This window comes from Eptatretus burgeri, chromosome 8 (genome assembly GCF_056783735.1).
Source record: "Eptatretus burgeri isolate ZD-2024b chromosome 8, Ebu_testis_v1, whole genome shotgun sequence".
NCBI classification, from domain to species: domain Eukaryota; kingdom Metazoa; phylum Chordata; class Myxini; order Myxiniformes; family Myxinidae; genus Eptatretus; species Eptatretus burgeri.
The window spans coordinates 51,570,089-51,589,544 of NC_140968.1; the positions used below are offsets into that span (position 1 = coordinate 51,570,089).

Sequence of the window (19,456 nt, forward strand, 5' to 3'; positions counted from 1 at the left end):
CTTTCTCAAACGATCTTCACCGTTTATTCCTACTTTTGATTGTATTCATTCATACGCTGCAATTATATTGACTGCAACTGTATACCCTGTTGCTCGGAAGTTTGAGTTCACTTGACTATCCTATTTCAGGCATTGCAGGACGAAGACCTCGATCATGTTGGTCCATTCTTTTTTTAATCACCAATTCTGAGGCCATTTGTACTTGAGGGAATTTTTCAACTCGATCTCTATTTAATATCCAGCCATTTTCTGCTAATTTCAGGTCCTTCTTGGTTGTTCATTGGTTGTTTGTCCTTCTTGCTAAGTGTCAGTCCAGTTCCTTTTCATTTTTAGCTCACCTGGACTTCAGTCAGGTGAGCTTATGTGATCGAGCAGTGTTCGTAGGTGAGTGAGTGAGTGAGTCAGTCAGTCAGTCCGTAAACACTTCAATCATTATTGCTTGAACGAAACACACGATTTTGATGAAACTTTGCCGCAAGCTTCATATCTGATGCCTAACAAATGTATATAGACCACATCAAAATCTGCCTCATTAAGGAGGTCTTGGGGGGAGGGGGTTGGGTTAACCCACAAAAATAGGTATTTGCTCTCTTCTCTGAAGCTACACACACGATTTTGATTAACTTGAACACAATCTTCATTACCTGTAATGTACCAAAGTATATTGACTGCATCAAAATCTATGCTCATTAAAGGGTTCTTTAGGGGGTGGGGCGGGGGGAGGGTTGAAGGTGAGGTTGAACCCCCCCCCTCAAAAAAATAGGTATTTGCTCTATTCACCAAAACTACACTCACAATTTCGATGAAACTTGACCACAACCTTCATCACCCTTGATGTACCAAAGTTTGTTCACGGCATTAAAATAAATCACGGTCTAAGGGGATCTGCTGGGGGGGGGGGGGGTGGTTGAGTGACTCTTGCCGCCGTGTGTGTGTCTGCGACCCAATTATAGATCCACGTGAGCTTCAGGAATCACGGTCCTATTTTTATTTTTATTGTGACCCAATATGATAGATTGGATTTGGTTTGAGTAAACACCCACCTCCTTCCAGGTGTCCATTTTTCCTTCCATCCTGTGATTGAGAGTGTTTTTTTTTTTTTTGTATACCTTGGTCGGGCTCGTATGAGAGCTAACACACAACTCACAGCAAGGAGGCATGAGACAAGAGGGGCGGGAGTGGAAGGGACAAAACAGTGGGGAACAGACACATTAGGTGAACTGTGGAAGGGAGAGGGATGGGGATGGGACGGGGAACATGGCGAAGAGAAGATGGACATTTCAGGGACTTTCAGGAAGGAAAGTAGGAGAAATGAAGGAAGTGGGCTTGGGTGGATTATCGGGGGTAGAAAAGATCGAGGATTTGGATGGGGGAAGATAAGAGGTGGTGGTGAACAGCTGTTTTGAAAGCCTGGAGGGAAGAATGGGAAAGAATAGAGTGAGGAAGTTTATTCCAAAGGCGGGAAAGAAGAGGAATGAAAGAGTGAAGATGAGCAGTGATTCGTGATTTTGGTAGTTTTACCAGAAGGGGGTTGTTGGCGGACCTTGAGCGCCCTGTGGAAATGTGGTGGGGACAAATCGCAGAGAGAGCAGGGGGGCAAGGCTGGAGAGGAGTCGGTAGAAGACAGAAAGACCACCGACCAACCTGCGGTGATTGAGTGAGAGGCCCAAAGACTCAGCTTCATTGCGGGAGATACCGATGATCTTAAATGCCCTGGTTTCGACAGCGTGAAGCCGAGAAAGGTGGGAGGCAGGAGCACCAGCCCAGAGGGGAGAGCAGTACTCCATCAGGCTACGGACAAAAGCTTTGTAAGTGGTCAGGAGCTCAAGAGGGCCGAGGAAGGACTTAGCACAACGGAGGATTCCCAGTCGGCGACTGGCTTTTGAGGCGAGGTTGGAAATGTGACTTTCCCAGGAAAGGTCATGACAGATAGTGAGACCTAGAAGCTTGAAAGAAAAGACTTCTTCCAGAGGATTGTTGAGAAAGTGGATGGGGGGGTTTTGTAAACGGTCCTTTCGAAGAGACATAGTGAGAGTGTGAGATTTGTCTGGATTGGAAGACATGTCTCCACGTGTTGGACCAGTTTGTGATTTTATCCAGATCTGCAGTGAGTGAAGAAGCTGCTGCTTGCCGGTCTGAGGGATGACAGATGGTACGGCAGAGGGTGGAGTCGTCGGCAAAGAGAAATAGAGGATTTTCCAGAGAGTCCGAGAGATCATTGATGAAAACCAGAAAAAGAACAGGGCCCAGAACGCTACCTTGAGGAATTCCAGCCTGCACAGGAAGAGGGGATGAAAGAACTCCATTTAGGGCCACACGTTGACTGCGACAGGAGAGGAAGTCTGCGAGCCATGAGTGGAGATGGCCTTGAATACCATGGGAAGAGAGTTTGGTGAGTAGGGCAGGGTGCCAGACTGTGTCAAAAGCACGTGATATGTCCAGGGATACGGCTCGGATTTCCTGTCTGGCATTGAGGACCTCCATCCATTGATGGGAGAGCAGAAGCAGCATATCCAGGGTAGAGTGACCTGGTCTGAAACCAAATTGATGATTGGAAATCAAGCCATTGGAGAAGAGGAAGGATTTCATATCTGAGGCGATGATGGATTCCATCACCTTGCTGATGATTGGGAGAAGGCTGATTGGTCTGTAGTTATAGGGATCTGTTTTTGCACCTTTTTTTATGCAGGGCAGTGATGTTAGCAGATTTCAAGCAGATGGCAGATGACCTTGGGCAAATGAGAGGGTGAATAGAACAGAGAGAGGGTGAGCAAGAGCAGAAGAGCAGGCTTTGAGGACACGTGGGCTGATGCCGTCTGGACCGGTTGCAGAATCTGACTCGAGGTTTGAAAGCAAGCTCTCCACCTTGTCAGGAGAAAAGGATACAGAGTCCAGGGACAGTTGGGTGCGACTGGGTAAAGTCGGTAGAGATAGTGATGGGTTTAGGACACAAGATTTAGCTGCAAACACCGAGTTTAGACATTCAGCTTTATCACGTGTGGAATCAGCAGTGCGGCCATTTGAGGTAAGGGAGGGGATGGAGGGGGAACATACACCAGAAACAGATTTGATTAAACGCCACCAGGATTTTGAGGAGGGAGAGAGGTATGAGAGTTCAGACTTGAGATGAGAAAGATGTTGTTTTCTGGCTCTCCTGAGGGTAGATACACACTTGTTCCGAGCTTTGTGGAAAGAACTGAGATTGCTCTCAGTTGGGTTTGCTTTCCATGAGGCAAAGGCAAGTTGTTTCAGGACAACTGCCTCGCCACAAGCTTCAGTAAACCAAGGGCGGGAGGAAGGGTAAGACAACTGAACACGAGAGGGGATAAATCTGTGCATGAGGGAGAGCAAGTTTCTTTGAAAGAATTCCCAGGATGAGTTGATGTTTGAGAAAGTAGTGATAGGAGACCAGTCTGTAAGTTTGATGGCTGCTCGAGACCCTGCCAGTCGGCTTGAGTGAAAGGCCAGACTCGAGGGCGGTGAGGTGGTTCTCTGATAACAGCCAGAGAGATGTCCACTTTGACAAGGACGTGGTCAGAAGAACCAATTGGAGCGAAGGAAGAGCAGCAGATATTGTCAGGGAAATTTGTCAAAATCAGATCCAGAAGAGATGGAGTACCATTGGTTGAGATCCGGGTCGGGAAGTTGACCGATTGAGTCAGTCCCAATGAGTCGCAGAAAGCTTTTGCTGAGGTGCCATGGCAGGTGAGAGAGGTACCCACACCTAGCCAACTGGCGTGATGACAATTGAAGTCACCACATAAGAGGAAGAGAGAGTTTGGATGAGAAGATAGAAGATGGTCCATGTTTTCGGATAGTGAGATGTAGATGGAGTCATCACTGTTCGGTGGACGGTACAGTACACATATAAACATGAGGTGGGAGTGGAGGGGAAGCCGAAGCCAGAGGTATTCCTGGGGGTGTGGGGGAGTGAGAGCAGTGCATGGAGAGTGAGGAATAGAGTCTTTGATGAAGAGAGCAACACCTCCACCAGGACGAGGCTCAGGTCTGTCATACCGTAAGAGGGAGTAGCCAGGGAGAGATACTTGGGAGTCAGACACATCTTGGGAGAGGAAAGTTTCTGTTAGGCAGATAATGTCTGGTTTGTCAGTGGCAACCTGTATGGAAAGATCTGAAAGGTTTGAGCGAAGGCCCCGGATATTTGAGGTCCACACTTTTAATGAAGAGGAAGGGGAGGAGGCTTTGGGTGCAGGAGGTGGAGGGGGAGGGGAGGGTAGGACAAGGGACGAGGGGGCAGGTAAGGAGGGTTGCTGAAGGAGTGTGGGGTATTGCAGAACAGCGAGGGGAGGGGGGCCGAATGAGGAGAAAAGGCTCTGTGGTGCTGGGGAGAGGGGGGACAAGAGACAAGGAAGAAGGCAGTTGAGGATTTGAGGAGGTGGAGTGAAGAGATGGAGGTGAGAGGGCAGTGGAGGGAGGCAGGTTGGTGGATGAGAGGGGGGGCAACTTTGAGAAGGAAGAGTGAGGGGGATGAAAGGTGGGTGAAAGGTGAGGGGGGATTTTTGAGAGAGGTGAGAGGGAGGCTTGGAGGAAGAAGAGTGGGATGGTTGCTTTGAGAGTGAGAGTGAGGGGTGAGGGGGGTGAGTTGGTACTGAATTTGGAAAAAAAGAATGGTTGATGGAAAGCGAGCATCCATGGCAAACTGTGGTTTTTAAAAGTTTTAGGTCAGAGATGCGATTTAACACAATTCTTGAAGGGTGCAATGAAGGCGAATTCAGAGAATGGAGAGAAGAAGCGCTGTAATAGTTGGATTTTTTAGGCAAGGAATGAAGGAGAGGTCGAAATGAGAGCAGTCTGTTAAAATAGCAGAAGAGTAGTGCATTGTGAAACAGTAAAGAGTACCACAAGTGTGAGAGAGGAAGATGAAGCATTATAAGATCGTTTTTGTTGTTAAAAATAATGTATGAGAGAGTTCAACAGATTAGGTCATGGAAGTGTAAAAAAAAAAAAAAAAAAAAAAACTGCACTGTACCCATATTGTCTTGCTGTACCCATATTGCTGTACCCATATTGTCCTTCCCTGTGTCCTGTGTCCTTCCCTTGCTCTCATTCTTCCACACATCCTTTATTTGTCCAAGTCTCCCTCAATTTTGTCCATCAACCCTGCTGTTGGTGTCCTTCCCCTACCCCCACCCATCTCTCTTTCTACTGTTATTTTTGTTCTCTTAAGTCCTGAATCGTTCTGTGTTATAGCTCCTCTGTGAGCATCAACACTACAAAAAAGGTTTTTCAAAATTATCTAGAAGTTTTATTTAAAGATTAGAAATGTGTTGGTAAAAAGTTATGATTGCGCTAATTTCTCATCCTGTCGAGTAGTATTCAACATGTTACCATGTGGGTTCGTCAAGTTTTAAGCATGTCTGAGAAATGATTGAGGATGTGTTCAACATCGGGGTTTTTTTTACAACTAAAATGCCTGCCAGTCGGCCATTTTCTCATGAGTCTCTCTTTTCATTAGCCCATATTTATGTACAAATTCAAGTACAAACATCTTCACCTTCCCTTAATGAAGTGCTTGTCCTTCTAAGTTAAACTGATTGTATCTGAGCTTACTTGGTGATGATCTTTTTGTCTCTTTAAAGAGAGAGAGTAAATATAACAAGTAAAAATGACATAAAATGTCATAGCCCCAATTGTTTTAGTAATTTTGCTGTCCAGATTTAAAGGGCTTGACCATATTTATGTACAACAAAAATGGCTGCCAGTCTACTCGTCAGCCTCTTTGATCAGATCGCAAAAATAAAGTGAGGTGCATGTGTATGCCATCATGTACTGTGCTTTGGCCAAGTTTAAATAAAATCAGACCATGCTTGTCTGACAAATGGTTGGGGAAACATTTAAGTAACAAAATGGCCACCAGACGGCCATCTTGGATCTGATCTTGAAAAGAAATGACATGCTTATGTAAGCTATCATTCCTTATCTGTGTGCTAAGTTTGAACAACATCGGTAAATGCATGTCCAAAAAAATGTTTGAGGACGTGTTCAACATCGGGATTTTTTACAACTAAAATGTCCACAAGTCGGCTGTCTTGGATCTGATCTTGAAGCAAAATGGCGTACTCATGTACAACCTCATTTTTTATCTGTTTGTGAAGTTTGGACCACAACGGTAAATGCATGTCTGAGAAATGGTTGAGGACGTGTTCAACATCAGGGGTTTTTACAACTAAAATGTCCTCAAGCCGGCCATCTTGGATATGATCTCGAAGAAAAATGACGTGCTCATGTACGCCCTCGTTTTTTATCTGTTTGTGAAGTTTGGACCAGAACGGTAAATGCATGTCCGAGAAATGGTTGAGGACATGTTCGATACCACGGGGTGGTGGTGGGAGGCGGGGGGTGGGGGAGGTTGAACTAAAATGGCTGCGAGTCTACTAGTTGGCCATCTTTGATCAGATGAAAAATAAAGTGAGGTGCGCATGTATGCCATCATGTACTGTGCTTTTGCCAAGTTTGAACACAATCAGACTATGCTTGTCTGAGAAATGGTTGGGGACACATTTAAGTAATAAAATGGCCACCATTCGGACATCTTGGAAATGATCTCAAAACAAAATTATAGGCATATGCAAGCCATCATTTGTTATGTTTGTACCAAGATTGAACAAGATCGGTAAACGCATGTCCAAAAAATGGTTGAGGACGTGTCTGACACTGGGTTTTTTTTCCAACTAAAATGGCCAACAGTCGGCCATCTTTGATTACATCGCTAAACAAAATGATGCGCTTATGCTTACCATCATGTGTGGTTTTTGTGCCATGCACGAATAAAATTGGTCCATACATGTCCGAGATATGGTTGCGGATACATGTACTGATATGAAAATCGAGGCCAAATTCATAAGCCCCCATTTCAGACTAAGTCCAACAGGGGCTAATTACAATTCTTTTCACACCATGAGGTGTATATAGGGCTGCTGAGGCAGTTCCATTTGGCTAAGGAGCAGAGTCCTGGATGGGACGCCACTCCAACACAAGATACTTGAATGGCTTATTACCCCAATAAGCTGGTATTCCTTTTGCCGACCTCAGATGGATGAAAGGCTGAGTAAACCGACATGGTATTATTTCAACTGCATGCCATGGGCTCAAATTCAAGACGAAAGAGAGAGAAAGAGAGAGAAAAAGAGAGAGAGAAAGAGAGAAAGAGAGAAAGAGAGAAAGAGAGAAAGAGAGAAAGAGAGAAAGAGAGAAAGAGATATGGAATGGGATCTTGAATTAACTTTATGACAGCAAGGTGTGCTCAGTTCATTCACCTCGTTTAGGATAAACAAATAAACACACAACCTCGATACGTTTTCAAAGTGCAAATCTCGGAACTGGAATCAGACATTGTCCAGCAGCTCATATACGAGGGTTACGATCCTATAGTTGTGGTCTGATGAAAGGTTTATGCTGATATTGATGAGATATTTTACTGAAGTTTCAAATAAATGATATAATCCATGATAAAACTTTTACAACATCATCAGAATTTTTCAGTGAAGAGTCACTTTATGTCATCCTTTTTGGTGCTTTGCTTTGTTATGAGACCTGTTACCTGAGAAAGTGATCAGGGTATTGCACAGATGATCAGTCAAATAATCTCACCTCCCATATTCATGCAAATTGTGACGTTATGATGCATGTACGGACAGACAGATCCCCACGGTTTTGTGAACACATGCGTGTAGTTGGTCAAGAAGGAGGGCCGCCACCACCTCTGCAAAGCAAAGCACGTGTGACGTGATCACAACCAATTATGATGGGAAAACAAGACAATCGATTATTAAATCTATATGTACATCAGCACATGGACTGAAGATCCAGGCTGCTGCCGAGAAACCGGACATCATCTGTTTTACAGAATCCTTCCTTCCACAGGACATTCCTGACTCGGTGTTTCTCCATTGCTGTTGTCTCCTCCGGTTTCATCGATCTGAAACCCATCCTGGTGGTGGAGTTGCGTTGTACTCCATTTTCATTTCTCACTCTCCGTGTACTGCTCTGACACCTCCTATAACCCAGGAGTACCTCTGGCTGTGACTTCCCCTTCACTCCCACTTTATGTTTGTCTTGTGTTGTACCCCCCAACAGTGACGATTACATCTACATCTATATATCTACAAAATTTAAATATGCATTTCAATAAAATAGACATTATCAAAGGTTTTTGACTTGCACTCCTCAGGATAAAACCCATCCTGGTGGTGGAGTTGCGTTGTACTCCATTTTCATTTCTCACTCTCCGTGTACTGCTCTGACACCTCCTATAACCCAGGAGTACCTCTGGCTGTGACTTCCCCTTCACTCCCACTTTATGTTTGTCTTGTGTTGTACCCCCCAACAGTGACGATTACATCTACATCTATATATCTACAAAATTTAAATATGCATTTCAATAAAATAGACATTATCAAAGGTTTTTGACTTGCACTCCTCAGGATAAAACCCATCCTGGTGGTGGAGTTGCGTTGTACTCCATTTTCATTTCTCACTCTCCGTGTACTGCTCTGACACCTCCTATAACCCAGGAGTACCTCTGGCTGTGACTTCCCCTTCACTCCCACTTTATGTTTGTCTTGTGTTGTACCATCCCCCCAACAGTGACGATTACATCTACATCTATATATCTACAAAATTTAAATATGCATTTCAATAAAATAGACATTATCAAAGGTTTTTGACTTGCACTCCTCAGGATAAAACCACAATTAGATGAAGAAGAAGCACCAAACTTTCATTTATAATGTTGCAATGTGATTTCCTCAACGTTGATTGGTTGAGAGAAAGAAAGGACGGGATTATCTGATTGGTGGAACCATTGAACATCATGAATAATGATTAGGTGGAGATGAATCACCCAAGCACCAGCGGAAACATAATGCTCATTTGCTGAGGGCTAATTCCACCAATTAGATAATCCCGTCTTTTCTTTCTCTCAACCAATGAACGTTGAGGACATCACATTGTAACTTTATAAACAAGATTTTGGTGCTTCTTCTTCATCTACTTGCAGTTTTATCCTGAGGAGCGCAAGTCGAAAAGCTTTGATAACATATCTCTCTCTCTCTCTCTCTCTCTCTCTCTCTCTCTCTCTCTCTCTCTCTCTCTCTCTCTCTCTCTCTCTCTCTCTCTCTCTGTCTCTCTGTCTCTCTGTCTCTCTGTCTCTCTGTCTCTCTGTCTCTCTGTCTCTCTTTCTCTCTTTCTCTCTCTCTCTTTCTCTCTTTCTCTCTCTCTCTCTCTCTCTCTCTCTCTCTCTCTCTCTCTCTCTCTCTCTCTCTCTCTCTCTCTCTCTCTGTCTCTCTGTCTCTCTGTCTCTCTGTCTCTCTGTCTCTGTCTCTCTCTCTCTCTCTCTCTCTCTCTCTCTCTCTCTCTCTCTCTCTCTCTCTCTCTCTCTCTCTCTCTCCATCAGTTATCTTACCCATCCTCCCGCACTTGTTACTCTAAATCCTGTGGTAAGGCAGTTGTTTTAAAACAACTTGCAATCTCCTCTTGAAGGCAAATCCAACCGTAGGCAACCTCAGATCATTCCACAAAGACCACAACAAATGTGTCTCTACTCTCAGGGGAGCCAGAATATAATATCTGTCCCATCTCAAGAGTGAGCTTTCAAATTTGTCTCCCTCCTCTAAAACCTGGTGGCACCTTGTCAAGTCTGTTACTGGTGTATGCTCTCCCTCCACCCCTTCTCTCACTTCAAATGGCAACACAGTTAATTCCGCTCTTGAGAAGGACGATAGCCTCAACTCTCTGTTTGCTTCAAAATTGTGTCCCTAACCCCTCTCTCTGTATGTACCCTTCCCAGTCATACCCAACTGCTCCTGGGTTATGTGTCTTTTGCACATGAGAAGGTGAAAAAGTTTCTGGCACCCTCAACTCTGACTCTGCAACTGGACCGGACGGCATCAGCTCACACATCCAAAAATCCTGGTCTGCTGCTCTTGCACTTTCTCTCTCTGCCCTTTTCACCCTGTAGATTACATAGGTTATATTTCATCTGCTTGGCAATCAGCAAACATCACAGCATGACATAAAGGTGCAGAAATGGATACCCTTAAGTACAGACCAATTAATTTACTTCCATTCATCAGCTGGCTAGAGTGGTGGGCTTGAGATCCGAGGGTCCTGAGTTCAAATCACACTCAGCTGTTGAATTAATACCAGGTGGGGTTGACTCTGCCTGTCATCCTTCCGAGGTCGGCAAAATGAGTGCTAGCTTGCTGGTATTCTGTGTCAGAGAGGCGACCCGTCCAGGATTGTGTCCAATAGCTAAGGAGACTGCTTAGGCAGCACCAATGCTGTGCACAGAGTACGGTCCCAATGGATGGATGGATGAATTCATCAGCAAGGCCATATAATCCATCATGGCAGTGGACATAAAATCATTCCTTTTCTCCAACAACTTCATCTCAGATCATCAATTCTGATTCAGACCTGGTCAATCGACCTTGGACATGCTTTTTCTACTCTCCCAACAATGGATGGAGGCCCTCAATATCATACATGAGATCAGGGCCACCTCTCTGGACATATCTCAAGCTTTTGATGCAGTCTGGCATCCTGCTTTGCTCTTCAAGCCATGTGCGTATGGAAACCAAGACCAACTCCATTCTTGGATTATTGATTTTCTCCATTGTCAAAGTCAACATGTGGCTTTCAACAGAATCCTTTCTTCTCCTCTGTCAAGGCTTTAGTACCCAAAGGCAGTGTTCTCGGCCCCGTCTTACTCCTAATCTTCGTCAATGATCTCACTGACTCTGGAAAATCCTCCTCGTCTCTTTGCTGATGACTCCACTCTCTGCCGTGACATCCCTCATCCTTCTGACAGACAGGCTGCAGCCTCTTCCCTCTCCTCAGACCATGACAAAATCACAAACTGGTAAAACACTTGGGATATGTCTTTCAATCCTGAGAAATCCACACACTCTCTCTCTCTCTCCGACAGGACCGTACCGCAAACCCTCCCATCTACTTTCTCAACAACCCTCTCAAAGAGATTCTATCGCTTAAACTCTTGGTTCTCACTCTCAGCCATAATCTCTCTTGGACAAGCCACATTTCAGTTTGCCTCCAAAGCCAGACGCCAACTGGGCATCCTTCATCATACGAAGTCCTTCCTTGGCACAACTGAGCTCCTCTCCACCTACAAGGCTTTCATCTGCAGCTTGATGGAGTGCTGCGTTCCTCATTGGGCTGGCTCCCCTGCCTCACATCTTGCTCAGCTTGATGCTGTGGACACCAAGGCCTTCAATATCATTGGAATCTCTCGTGATGAAGCTGAGTCGATAGGCCTATCACTTCGCCATCACCGACAGGTCGGCGGTCTCTGTTTTCTTCTGCCTCATTTCTGGGATTGCACCCTCTACCCTGTCCATACTCTGTCCCCCAAAGAATCTGCAGTACGTATGCGGTCCAACAGCAACCCCGTCTTAGTGAAATTACTTAAATCCAGAACCACTGCTCACCTCCACTCATTTATTCCTCTTTTTTCCCCCCACCTGTGGAACCACCTTCTCCACTCTCTCCAATGTCATTCTTCCCTCCAAGTCTTAAAGACAGTTTTTCTCCACCATCTAAAGTCAACCCCCCCCCATCCAAAACCATGATCTTTCCTACACTCGTTAAGCCACCCCCCTTCCCCACCCCTCCCAAAATTTTGCTTATGTATCCATCTTGTCAACCCATTGCGTTCTCCCAAAACCCTCATTGTTACCTGCATCCCTTGTTTGTTCGTCTCCGTCTACTTTCTCCCTCCATCCGGCTGTTGGTGTTTCCCCTTTCTCCTGCTGTTCCCTTTGTTATGTTGTGTCCTTATCTGTTCTGTGTCTTAACTCTTCCACGAGCCTTGACCATGTATTAAAAGAAAAAAGAAAATAAAAGATACATAATATCTTTTATATAAGATATATAAGATAGAATACATGTATTGCATCGGAATCGAACGTGCACCCTCGAGGTAAAAGAAAAATTCAGAGCACAAAGTTACCCAGGTCACTTTCACATTACGCCCATGTGGTCTTGAAGTGATTTGCAGTTAATAAGTCTTATTTCGCTGAAACCAAAAATCAAATGAAAAAGCCCTTCGGCTGGACGATGTCCCTCTTTCCGAAATGACATTTCCATGAAGACCTCTCTCAAACTATTGAGCAGAGGATGGAGCGACGATGGTGAGTGTTACAACCTGTCGAGGGTGCCCCATGATGTACAATGTACTTCTCCAAAGCTCGCTAAATCATTATCTGGAGTTTTTAGAGAAAAAGTCAAAATGGTTCTTCTGATGATGACTCCTTAAACATTGTGTTATTGTTGTTGTTGTTGTGGTTGTTCCTGATTTTGTTGACACCAAACTTCTGTAGAGAAAAGCTGATCAGACTAGTAACACCTATGTTACTCATGGAGCCAGTTTAAGGAGATGTGAGGTTAGGGTTCGGTGTGTTAGTGGCTTACATCATCAATTGTGGCGATGAGCAGCAGGACAAGTGCCAGCAGGTGACAACACCCACACACCCCAAACATGAGCGTCTTTGTCTTCATGTCGCCCCTTTTCCCTGATACCAGCTGCAAACACACAGGGAACAACATTGATTGTCTTGATTATCAAACACGATGCGATGAGCCACAGTGTCGTCCGGTCAGCGGCGACTCACCGAGAAGATCACCAGTCAATGGATACTCACCGTGGAGACCACTCCGCACCGTGAATACTCGGTCACCGTTTCAAGCTCAGATTTAGGGGCGATCCCGCCCCTCCCGAGCCTTTATTATAGGGGCTGTTAGGGTTAGGGTTATTCCCACCCCACCTCAATCAAATACCTGCTTTCACCCCTCCCCGTCCTCCTCCTCCTCATCATCACCATCATCATCATCATCATCCACGCCCCTGGTCAGCTCCTCCCAGGCGTTCTGATGTTCACGTGGACTCATAAAGAAACACGTTTTTGGAGCCTTTATTGTTCATTGAGGAAACTTTATCTTTCTTCGTATTTCTTCACCAATTTATACCGGGCGTAGTGGCGTGCGCCTGTAATCCGGCGACTTGGAGGCTTGGGTTGGAGGATCGCTTGAGGACGGGTGCTCTGCGCAGGGCCACTCTATGAGAGGGTGTAGGGCAGCACGAAATCATGGCGAAACCCAATCCTTATCCCTGTGTCGTCAGAGGTGACCAGCGTTGCGTCAGGAAGGGCATCTGGTGTAAAACCTATGTCAAAATCAGTATGTGGATCATAACGGATGATCCGCTGTGGCGACCCCTAACGGTAGCAGCTGAAAGACGAACAACAACAGTATTTCTTCACCAATTTAAAATTACTTTTTTTTTCGACATTGTCAATCTTTACAACAATTTAAACCATTTTGTCTGAACAATCACCCTCATTCGACGTCCGCACCCCCTGTTCGTAACCCAGGTCATGATCACGTGGACGCCACATTCAGACGCTTCAGAGGGAGGTGTGTCTGCGCTCAACTATGACGTCAGAACAAAAAAACAAGGTCCGACTCGGCCGGTATGATGCAAAGAAAAAACAAAAATGAAATTCTGAATTTTTTTTTTTAATGAAATTAAAACAAAAATGAAAAATACGGTTTGCGTGTGGTCATTGCAAGGGCATATTTATGTAGGAATGCGGTCGTTAAAAAAATAAAAATAAAAAATATATATTTTCTTTCGCAAACCCGTTACATAAAATAATGGTTTAAGTGACCATTTCATGGCTTTCCCACGAAATTATTTCCTCCAAAAGGCGCATTTACAAAATAACGCTTCTTGGCAAAATAACCTGGCAATGGGGTTTTAAGAGGAGAGGTGGGGTTTAATCTCCTCTCGTAATTAGACCGTTAATGACCGAACACCACGCCCACGCTGCTTCTCATACCCACAATGTATGTAAATCATGATATGATGATCATTGAGCGTGTGCACGCCTCTTGTTTACATTATAACTTTGGGATAAACTTCTTTACATAATGCAGGGATGTCCAAATAATTACATGCATTAGGGATTGTAATTCTTAAATCGCTTAATTGTAATTGATTGATCATTTATAACTTGTATGTATTCTCTAAGGTGAAACAATTTTCCATTGCGTTTCTCGTTTTGTTTAATGGAACCTACCTTTATTTTACAATGTTTCACAGGAACACAAACAACACGGATAAATGCTGATTTATTTATTGCAATCATAAAAGGTGCCTTTAGTGACTGGACATACATACACTTCCCCCATTATATATAGATGTGGGGAAGACTAATGAATAATTGGGTCAGAGTCAAAGGTCAAATTAAATCGTCAATTGTCATTATCAGAATTTGCATATTGGGTCACTGAATTGATTCAACCAATCAAAAGCAAGAAAAACATCTCACAGGCTCAAAAAGTTTTATTTTTATTTTTTAAAGAAACTTTAAAAAGCCTCTTGTTTTTGAGGTCAAAAGGTCAAAGGGCAAGGTCGCATTAAAACCTCAGTATTCATCCCATTGACTTGAAATTAGAACAGAATTTGCATATCGCGTCACTGAATTGGTCCATCAATCAAAAGCTGGAAGCCTATTCTTTTTGAGGTCCAAAGGTCAAAAGTCAAGGTTAAAAAAGGTCAAAAACTCAACTCTAGTCCCCCTTGAAAGCATGAAGTAAGACAGTGTGCTTGAACTCTTTTGACACTTTGAAATACAGTACGTAGTCATCCAACCAACTCCCTGCTCCTGGGAGACAGTGAGCTTTTGAATTGAAATCGGAGGAAAGTTGTTGACTCCTCTCAACCCCAAGATTGCATCGTCAAATATCCATCAGCAAGTCTTGAATATTGTGACGTCCACGGGACTTGAACAGTCCCGCCAACGTAGAATGAGCCGAAACAATGGAGGCGGTTTATTTATTTATAACCCAAAGATGGAGGTTTCAATCGCTCTACCGCAAACGGGACGAGGAAGGTGGCACGAGTCGCTTTTCACTGAGTTGATAACGTTTATTTCTCCAACCAGAAATAACAAGACTCGGCAAGAAGAGGGATCCGGGGCGATTCGACGGGATGGTGGTGTGGGTTCGGGCATGGGGAAAACACAAACAATTCCAATGGATATACCAATCTCAAACCCTCTAAGGCGCCAGGTACACACACGCACACACACAACGTAGCTGGTCCTGGTGGTCAGGCTGGCCCGTGGTGTAAACACAACAGTCCCTGGATTGGCGTCGGATGAGCTGGCGTTGCGCTCGTCAGGGGCAGGAGACACCGTGGTGCTGTCGACCTCCTGGTCCTGGCCCAAGTCCGCTCACAGCCGCCAGGGAACCAGTTCTGGCGCCAAGTTGCGAGCAGGAGAGGGAGGCAGGTCCGCCCGCCGTTCGACCCCGTACTCCGAGCCAGCAGAACCCCAGAGCCAACCAAGGTGAGGAACGAGGCTCAGCAAGGCTACAAGACACGATGAAACCAGGATCGAGAACAGCCCAACAAAAAGCACGCTCCCAGCACAACAGCCTCCACCAAAACAGTCTTTCTGTCCCGATCTTCTTCCTCTTTCTTTTCGACCCCGAACAGAACCTTTTTATCCTCCCGTCCTCGTCACTTCCAATCGAGCTGTTTTATTGGCCCTGCGCCGTCGCCTTCCGCCAATCGTGATATTGGGGCGGAGCCATCCGCAACACTGTCCTGTGACGTCACGGCCAACCTCCAGGGACTACTAAAAGGGGTTTACGCAGACACACTTACCCTATCCCGTGTCCCTATCTAATTACGGGACAATTATCATTTCCCCCTTGAAGAAATGGACATTTACTAGACAACTTATCACCACTGAATTGCTACTTATTACATCGAGATCCTGGTTCACTCGAACAGCATGGCATACCTAATTAAACATCCTAATTACCATTTGAATGCATACCCCCCCTCAAACGTAACACTGCCCCCTCCTCTGGTACCGCAGCTCCTGCAAGGTATATCACAGGCGCTACCGTACCAGCCTTAACACTTACTGACTCACACCTATTTAACCTAATGAAATAAAGTAGGAGCGGCAATGGGCAGCGAGTCACAGATAACTTACCTATCCTGCTTAATGTACTACCCCCTTATGGCCTTATCCTCGCCTAAACAATCATTCATTTTTTTTTTTTTATCACATGAGAGCACTGAGCGAAGTTGCACTCCATCCTCTGGATCATCGCTCTTGCCCAACACTCTTCTAGTGATCTGGGGAGGGGAAACAAAAGGTTCCACAAAAAAAAAACACAACACTTATACTTTACATTCCTACTCTAAGCCTTAACGACACTATTCATGGGATATTTACACTTGACCGCGTCCCCCAGTGGATGCTAATAGACCCAGCGTTACCTGGGGAGCCAATTTTCAAATTTGCTTGCCCCAAAATTATGCAGACCTCATGCCCTTGCTGCACCTTTCAAGTTGTGTGGGATCGAGTGGGACTCACACATCTTCACAACACTCACACCATGGTCATCATCACATTTCTTGGTCATGGTCCCCATTTTAATGATGCAGGCTGAACCCCGTCATGGCCGTGGGGTGGGTTACCACAAGATGATGGGGGCATCTCAGGTGCAACCATGCCCACAGGTAAGCTTTAGTCCAACCCGGACGTTTCTCCGCCCCGCTCCCTTTGATTCCCACCCCCCTGGTAGCCATCAGCTCTCATCCCGTACAACACACTGGAAGGGGTCTCACTGGCTCCTCTGGCCTTCCTGGGTCGCCAAGGTCCTACCCGCCTTGGTCGCCCAACCAGACCCTCTCCCAGTTGCCTCCAGACACTGTCACCGTTAGCCACCAGGTGGTGAATCTCCTTGAAGGGGGTCGCAATTCCCGCTCACCGTGAGCTTCAGCAATCCCTGAGGACAAGCACATCATCCCCACCCACAAAACCACATGACTCCCCCACCCCATCGGCCTTACATGTGACACCTGTATATCTAACACTTCATTGACCATGACCTTCCCTGTTACCACACCATGTCCAATAAAAAATCATCGTGTGCACCATACATTTCACTTCTTCACTTAAAACAACTCACACAGCACTTCTCACCCGATCCACGCACCAGCCATTGGACAGTCACTTGTGCCCGCTTTGTTTCCAATTACCCACTGTCCCGATTGTCACTCTAAAACCCAGCAGAACTTACAAACCCATGCCAATTTTTCCACAATTCACTTTTTTCACCAAAGGGGGGCACTTCGCCACAATCTCAGCAGGCGAGCATGGCCGTATATGCTCAGCCCAATCTAGTCTCCCCGACCCCCGACAGTGATTTCCGGACCCGACCTATGAAAGGGCATCTCGGATAGACCTGGCGGTTCAGCAGGAGGATTCATCCTCTGAAGCATCTGGGTAATGCCAATTTTTCCCAGCCCCCCTCCCTGATCCCGAATCTCCGCCTGTCGGATCGTCCCCGATGGCCTCTCTGGCACCCGACCCGGCCGCCTCCATGAGGCCAGCCTGGCCGCGCACTCAGCCGCTCGGTGCACGGTGGGTGGATCCTGTAGCTCCACTAGTGCTCGGACCTCAGGGTCAGGAAGAGCAGCTAAAAATTTCTCGAGTGCCAGTCTGTCCCACGCCTCCACTGTCAGGTCCCGATACGCGATCCTGACTGATTGGTAAATGTCCTGTGCCAGCTCCTGCACTGTCTCACCTGGCTTTAATCTGTGGTGCTGGAGCTGGGCCCGCACCAGATCACAGTTCGCTGCGAACCCAAACCGACGGCTCAACGCCTCGCAAATGTGGGAGCTGGTCAACATCCCCTCCGCGATCACGTTTAACACATCTGCGGCTGGTCCCCGCAACGTTGCCACCAAATTCCCTGTACGTTCCCGCTCATTCCACCCGTTTAGTCGGGAAATACACTCAAATTGCGTCAGAAAAGCTTCAAGGGTCCCTGACCCGTCAAAATTTACCAGGGGGACCACTTTTACGGTGGCCCGCTTCTCAGTTTCTCCCTTGTCCGAATCCAGCCCAGGGATCAAACACCCTCGTGGCTGCGTATCCAATTTCGGAGCCCACTGTGGCCAAAGATGTTTTGTGGTGAGGGTCTCATGGGTCAATTTTGCCTCCTGTTCCAAACGTTGAATGGACCGATTCACCTCTTCCCGCAGGATCTTCTGGGCCCGCACAACCTCCTCCAAGGCTCCATCGCGAGTTTGTAGCTGCTCCTCAACCAACCCGGACACTCCACTTACAAAAGACGGCTCTACCAGGCCTTTATCCAAGACTTCATCTTGGCTCATAATTTTATCTTGTTCGTCCAAACGAGCCTCCAATCCTTTTACCTCCTCCGCCAAATTCATCCCTTTCTTCCTCAGCTCTCCCCACTCTTCAACTTGCAGCTGCATACGAGCATCCACACAGGCACGATGACGTTCGAGGCTTTCATCCACTTTATCAACCCGAATGTTCGTTGCATCAATTTTATCTACCAATTTTTTTCGTATATTTTCCCCCTCCAATGTAATTTCTACCTTTGTTACCTCCAATCTATCCTCGAATTTACTTTGTATTTCTCCCAATTTAACATCCACACACTCCTGCATCTAAGTTTTCATTTTCTCCATCTTTTCCCCCAATTCATCCCTCATTAAATCAATCCGTGCACCCAACTGTACCCCCATTACCCCCAATTGATCTGTCATTTCTGCCCCCTGTGCCGTCATTTTTGCCATTTGTGCCGTCATTTCTGCCCTCTGTGTCACGAATTGATTTGCCATTTGTACCGTCATGTCCGCTATTAAATGTTCCAACAGTGTCTGGATCGTCATCGCACCGGTTTCCGGCGCTGCTGGCCCCGTTACGGGCGATGAAGCACGGTCCACGCTCGGAATCGGGGAGGTTCCAACCCTACCCCCATCTCTCCCTTCTTCCCCCGACTCGCTGCCAGACACGTGGCCTTCCTCCTCAAACATCTGCACATCCGCCATGGTGCAGAAGTCCCGTTTGCCGCCAATTAATTTTAATTTGAAAAATCCCGCCAAAATTTTCCCGCGCTCATGCGCTTTTCTGTAGTAATTTTATATTCCAATTCGTGACGAGATTTTAATCTTGGTATATTCTCCCGATACCAAATATAATTTAGAGGGGTTCGAACATCCAACACCCTGACACCAATGTGACGTCCACGGGACTTGAACAGTCCCGCCAACGTAGAATGAGCCGAAACGATGGAGGCGGTTTATTTGTTTATAACCCAAACATGGCGGTCTTAATCGCTCTACCGCAAACAGGACGAGGAAGGTGGCACGAGTCACTTTTCACTGAGTTGATAACGTTTATTTCTCTAACCAGAAATAACAAGACTCGGCAAGAAGAGGGATCCGGGGCGATTCGACGGGATGGTGGTGTGGGTTCGGGCGTGGGGAAAACACAAACAATTCCAATGGATATACCAATCTCAAACCCTCTAAGGCGCCAGGTACACACACACACACACACACACACACACACACACA

General features: G+C 46.0%; 1 protein-coding gene across 1 annotated transcript in view; it reads right to left on the reverse strand.

The window, feature by feature from the left end:
* LOC147021730 (epithelial membrane protein 2-like) overlaps positions 1-16,089 on the reverse strand; it is a 24,455-nt gene extending 8,366 nt beyond the window's left edge. The window contains exons 1-2 of the mRNA XM_085892007.1: positions 12,451-16,089; positions 7,612-7,723 (exon numbers count right to left, since the gene is read on the reverse strand). Coding sequence (XP_085748133.1) covers positions 7,612-7,723; positions 12,451-12,585 — 247 coding nt within the window. The 5' untranslated portion in view covers positions 12,586-16,089. The remainder of the gene's footprint in view (positions 1-7,611; positions 7,724-12,450) is intronic.
* Between the last annotated feature and the right edge of the window lie 3,367 nt (positions 16,090-19,456).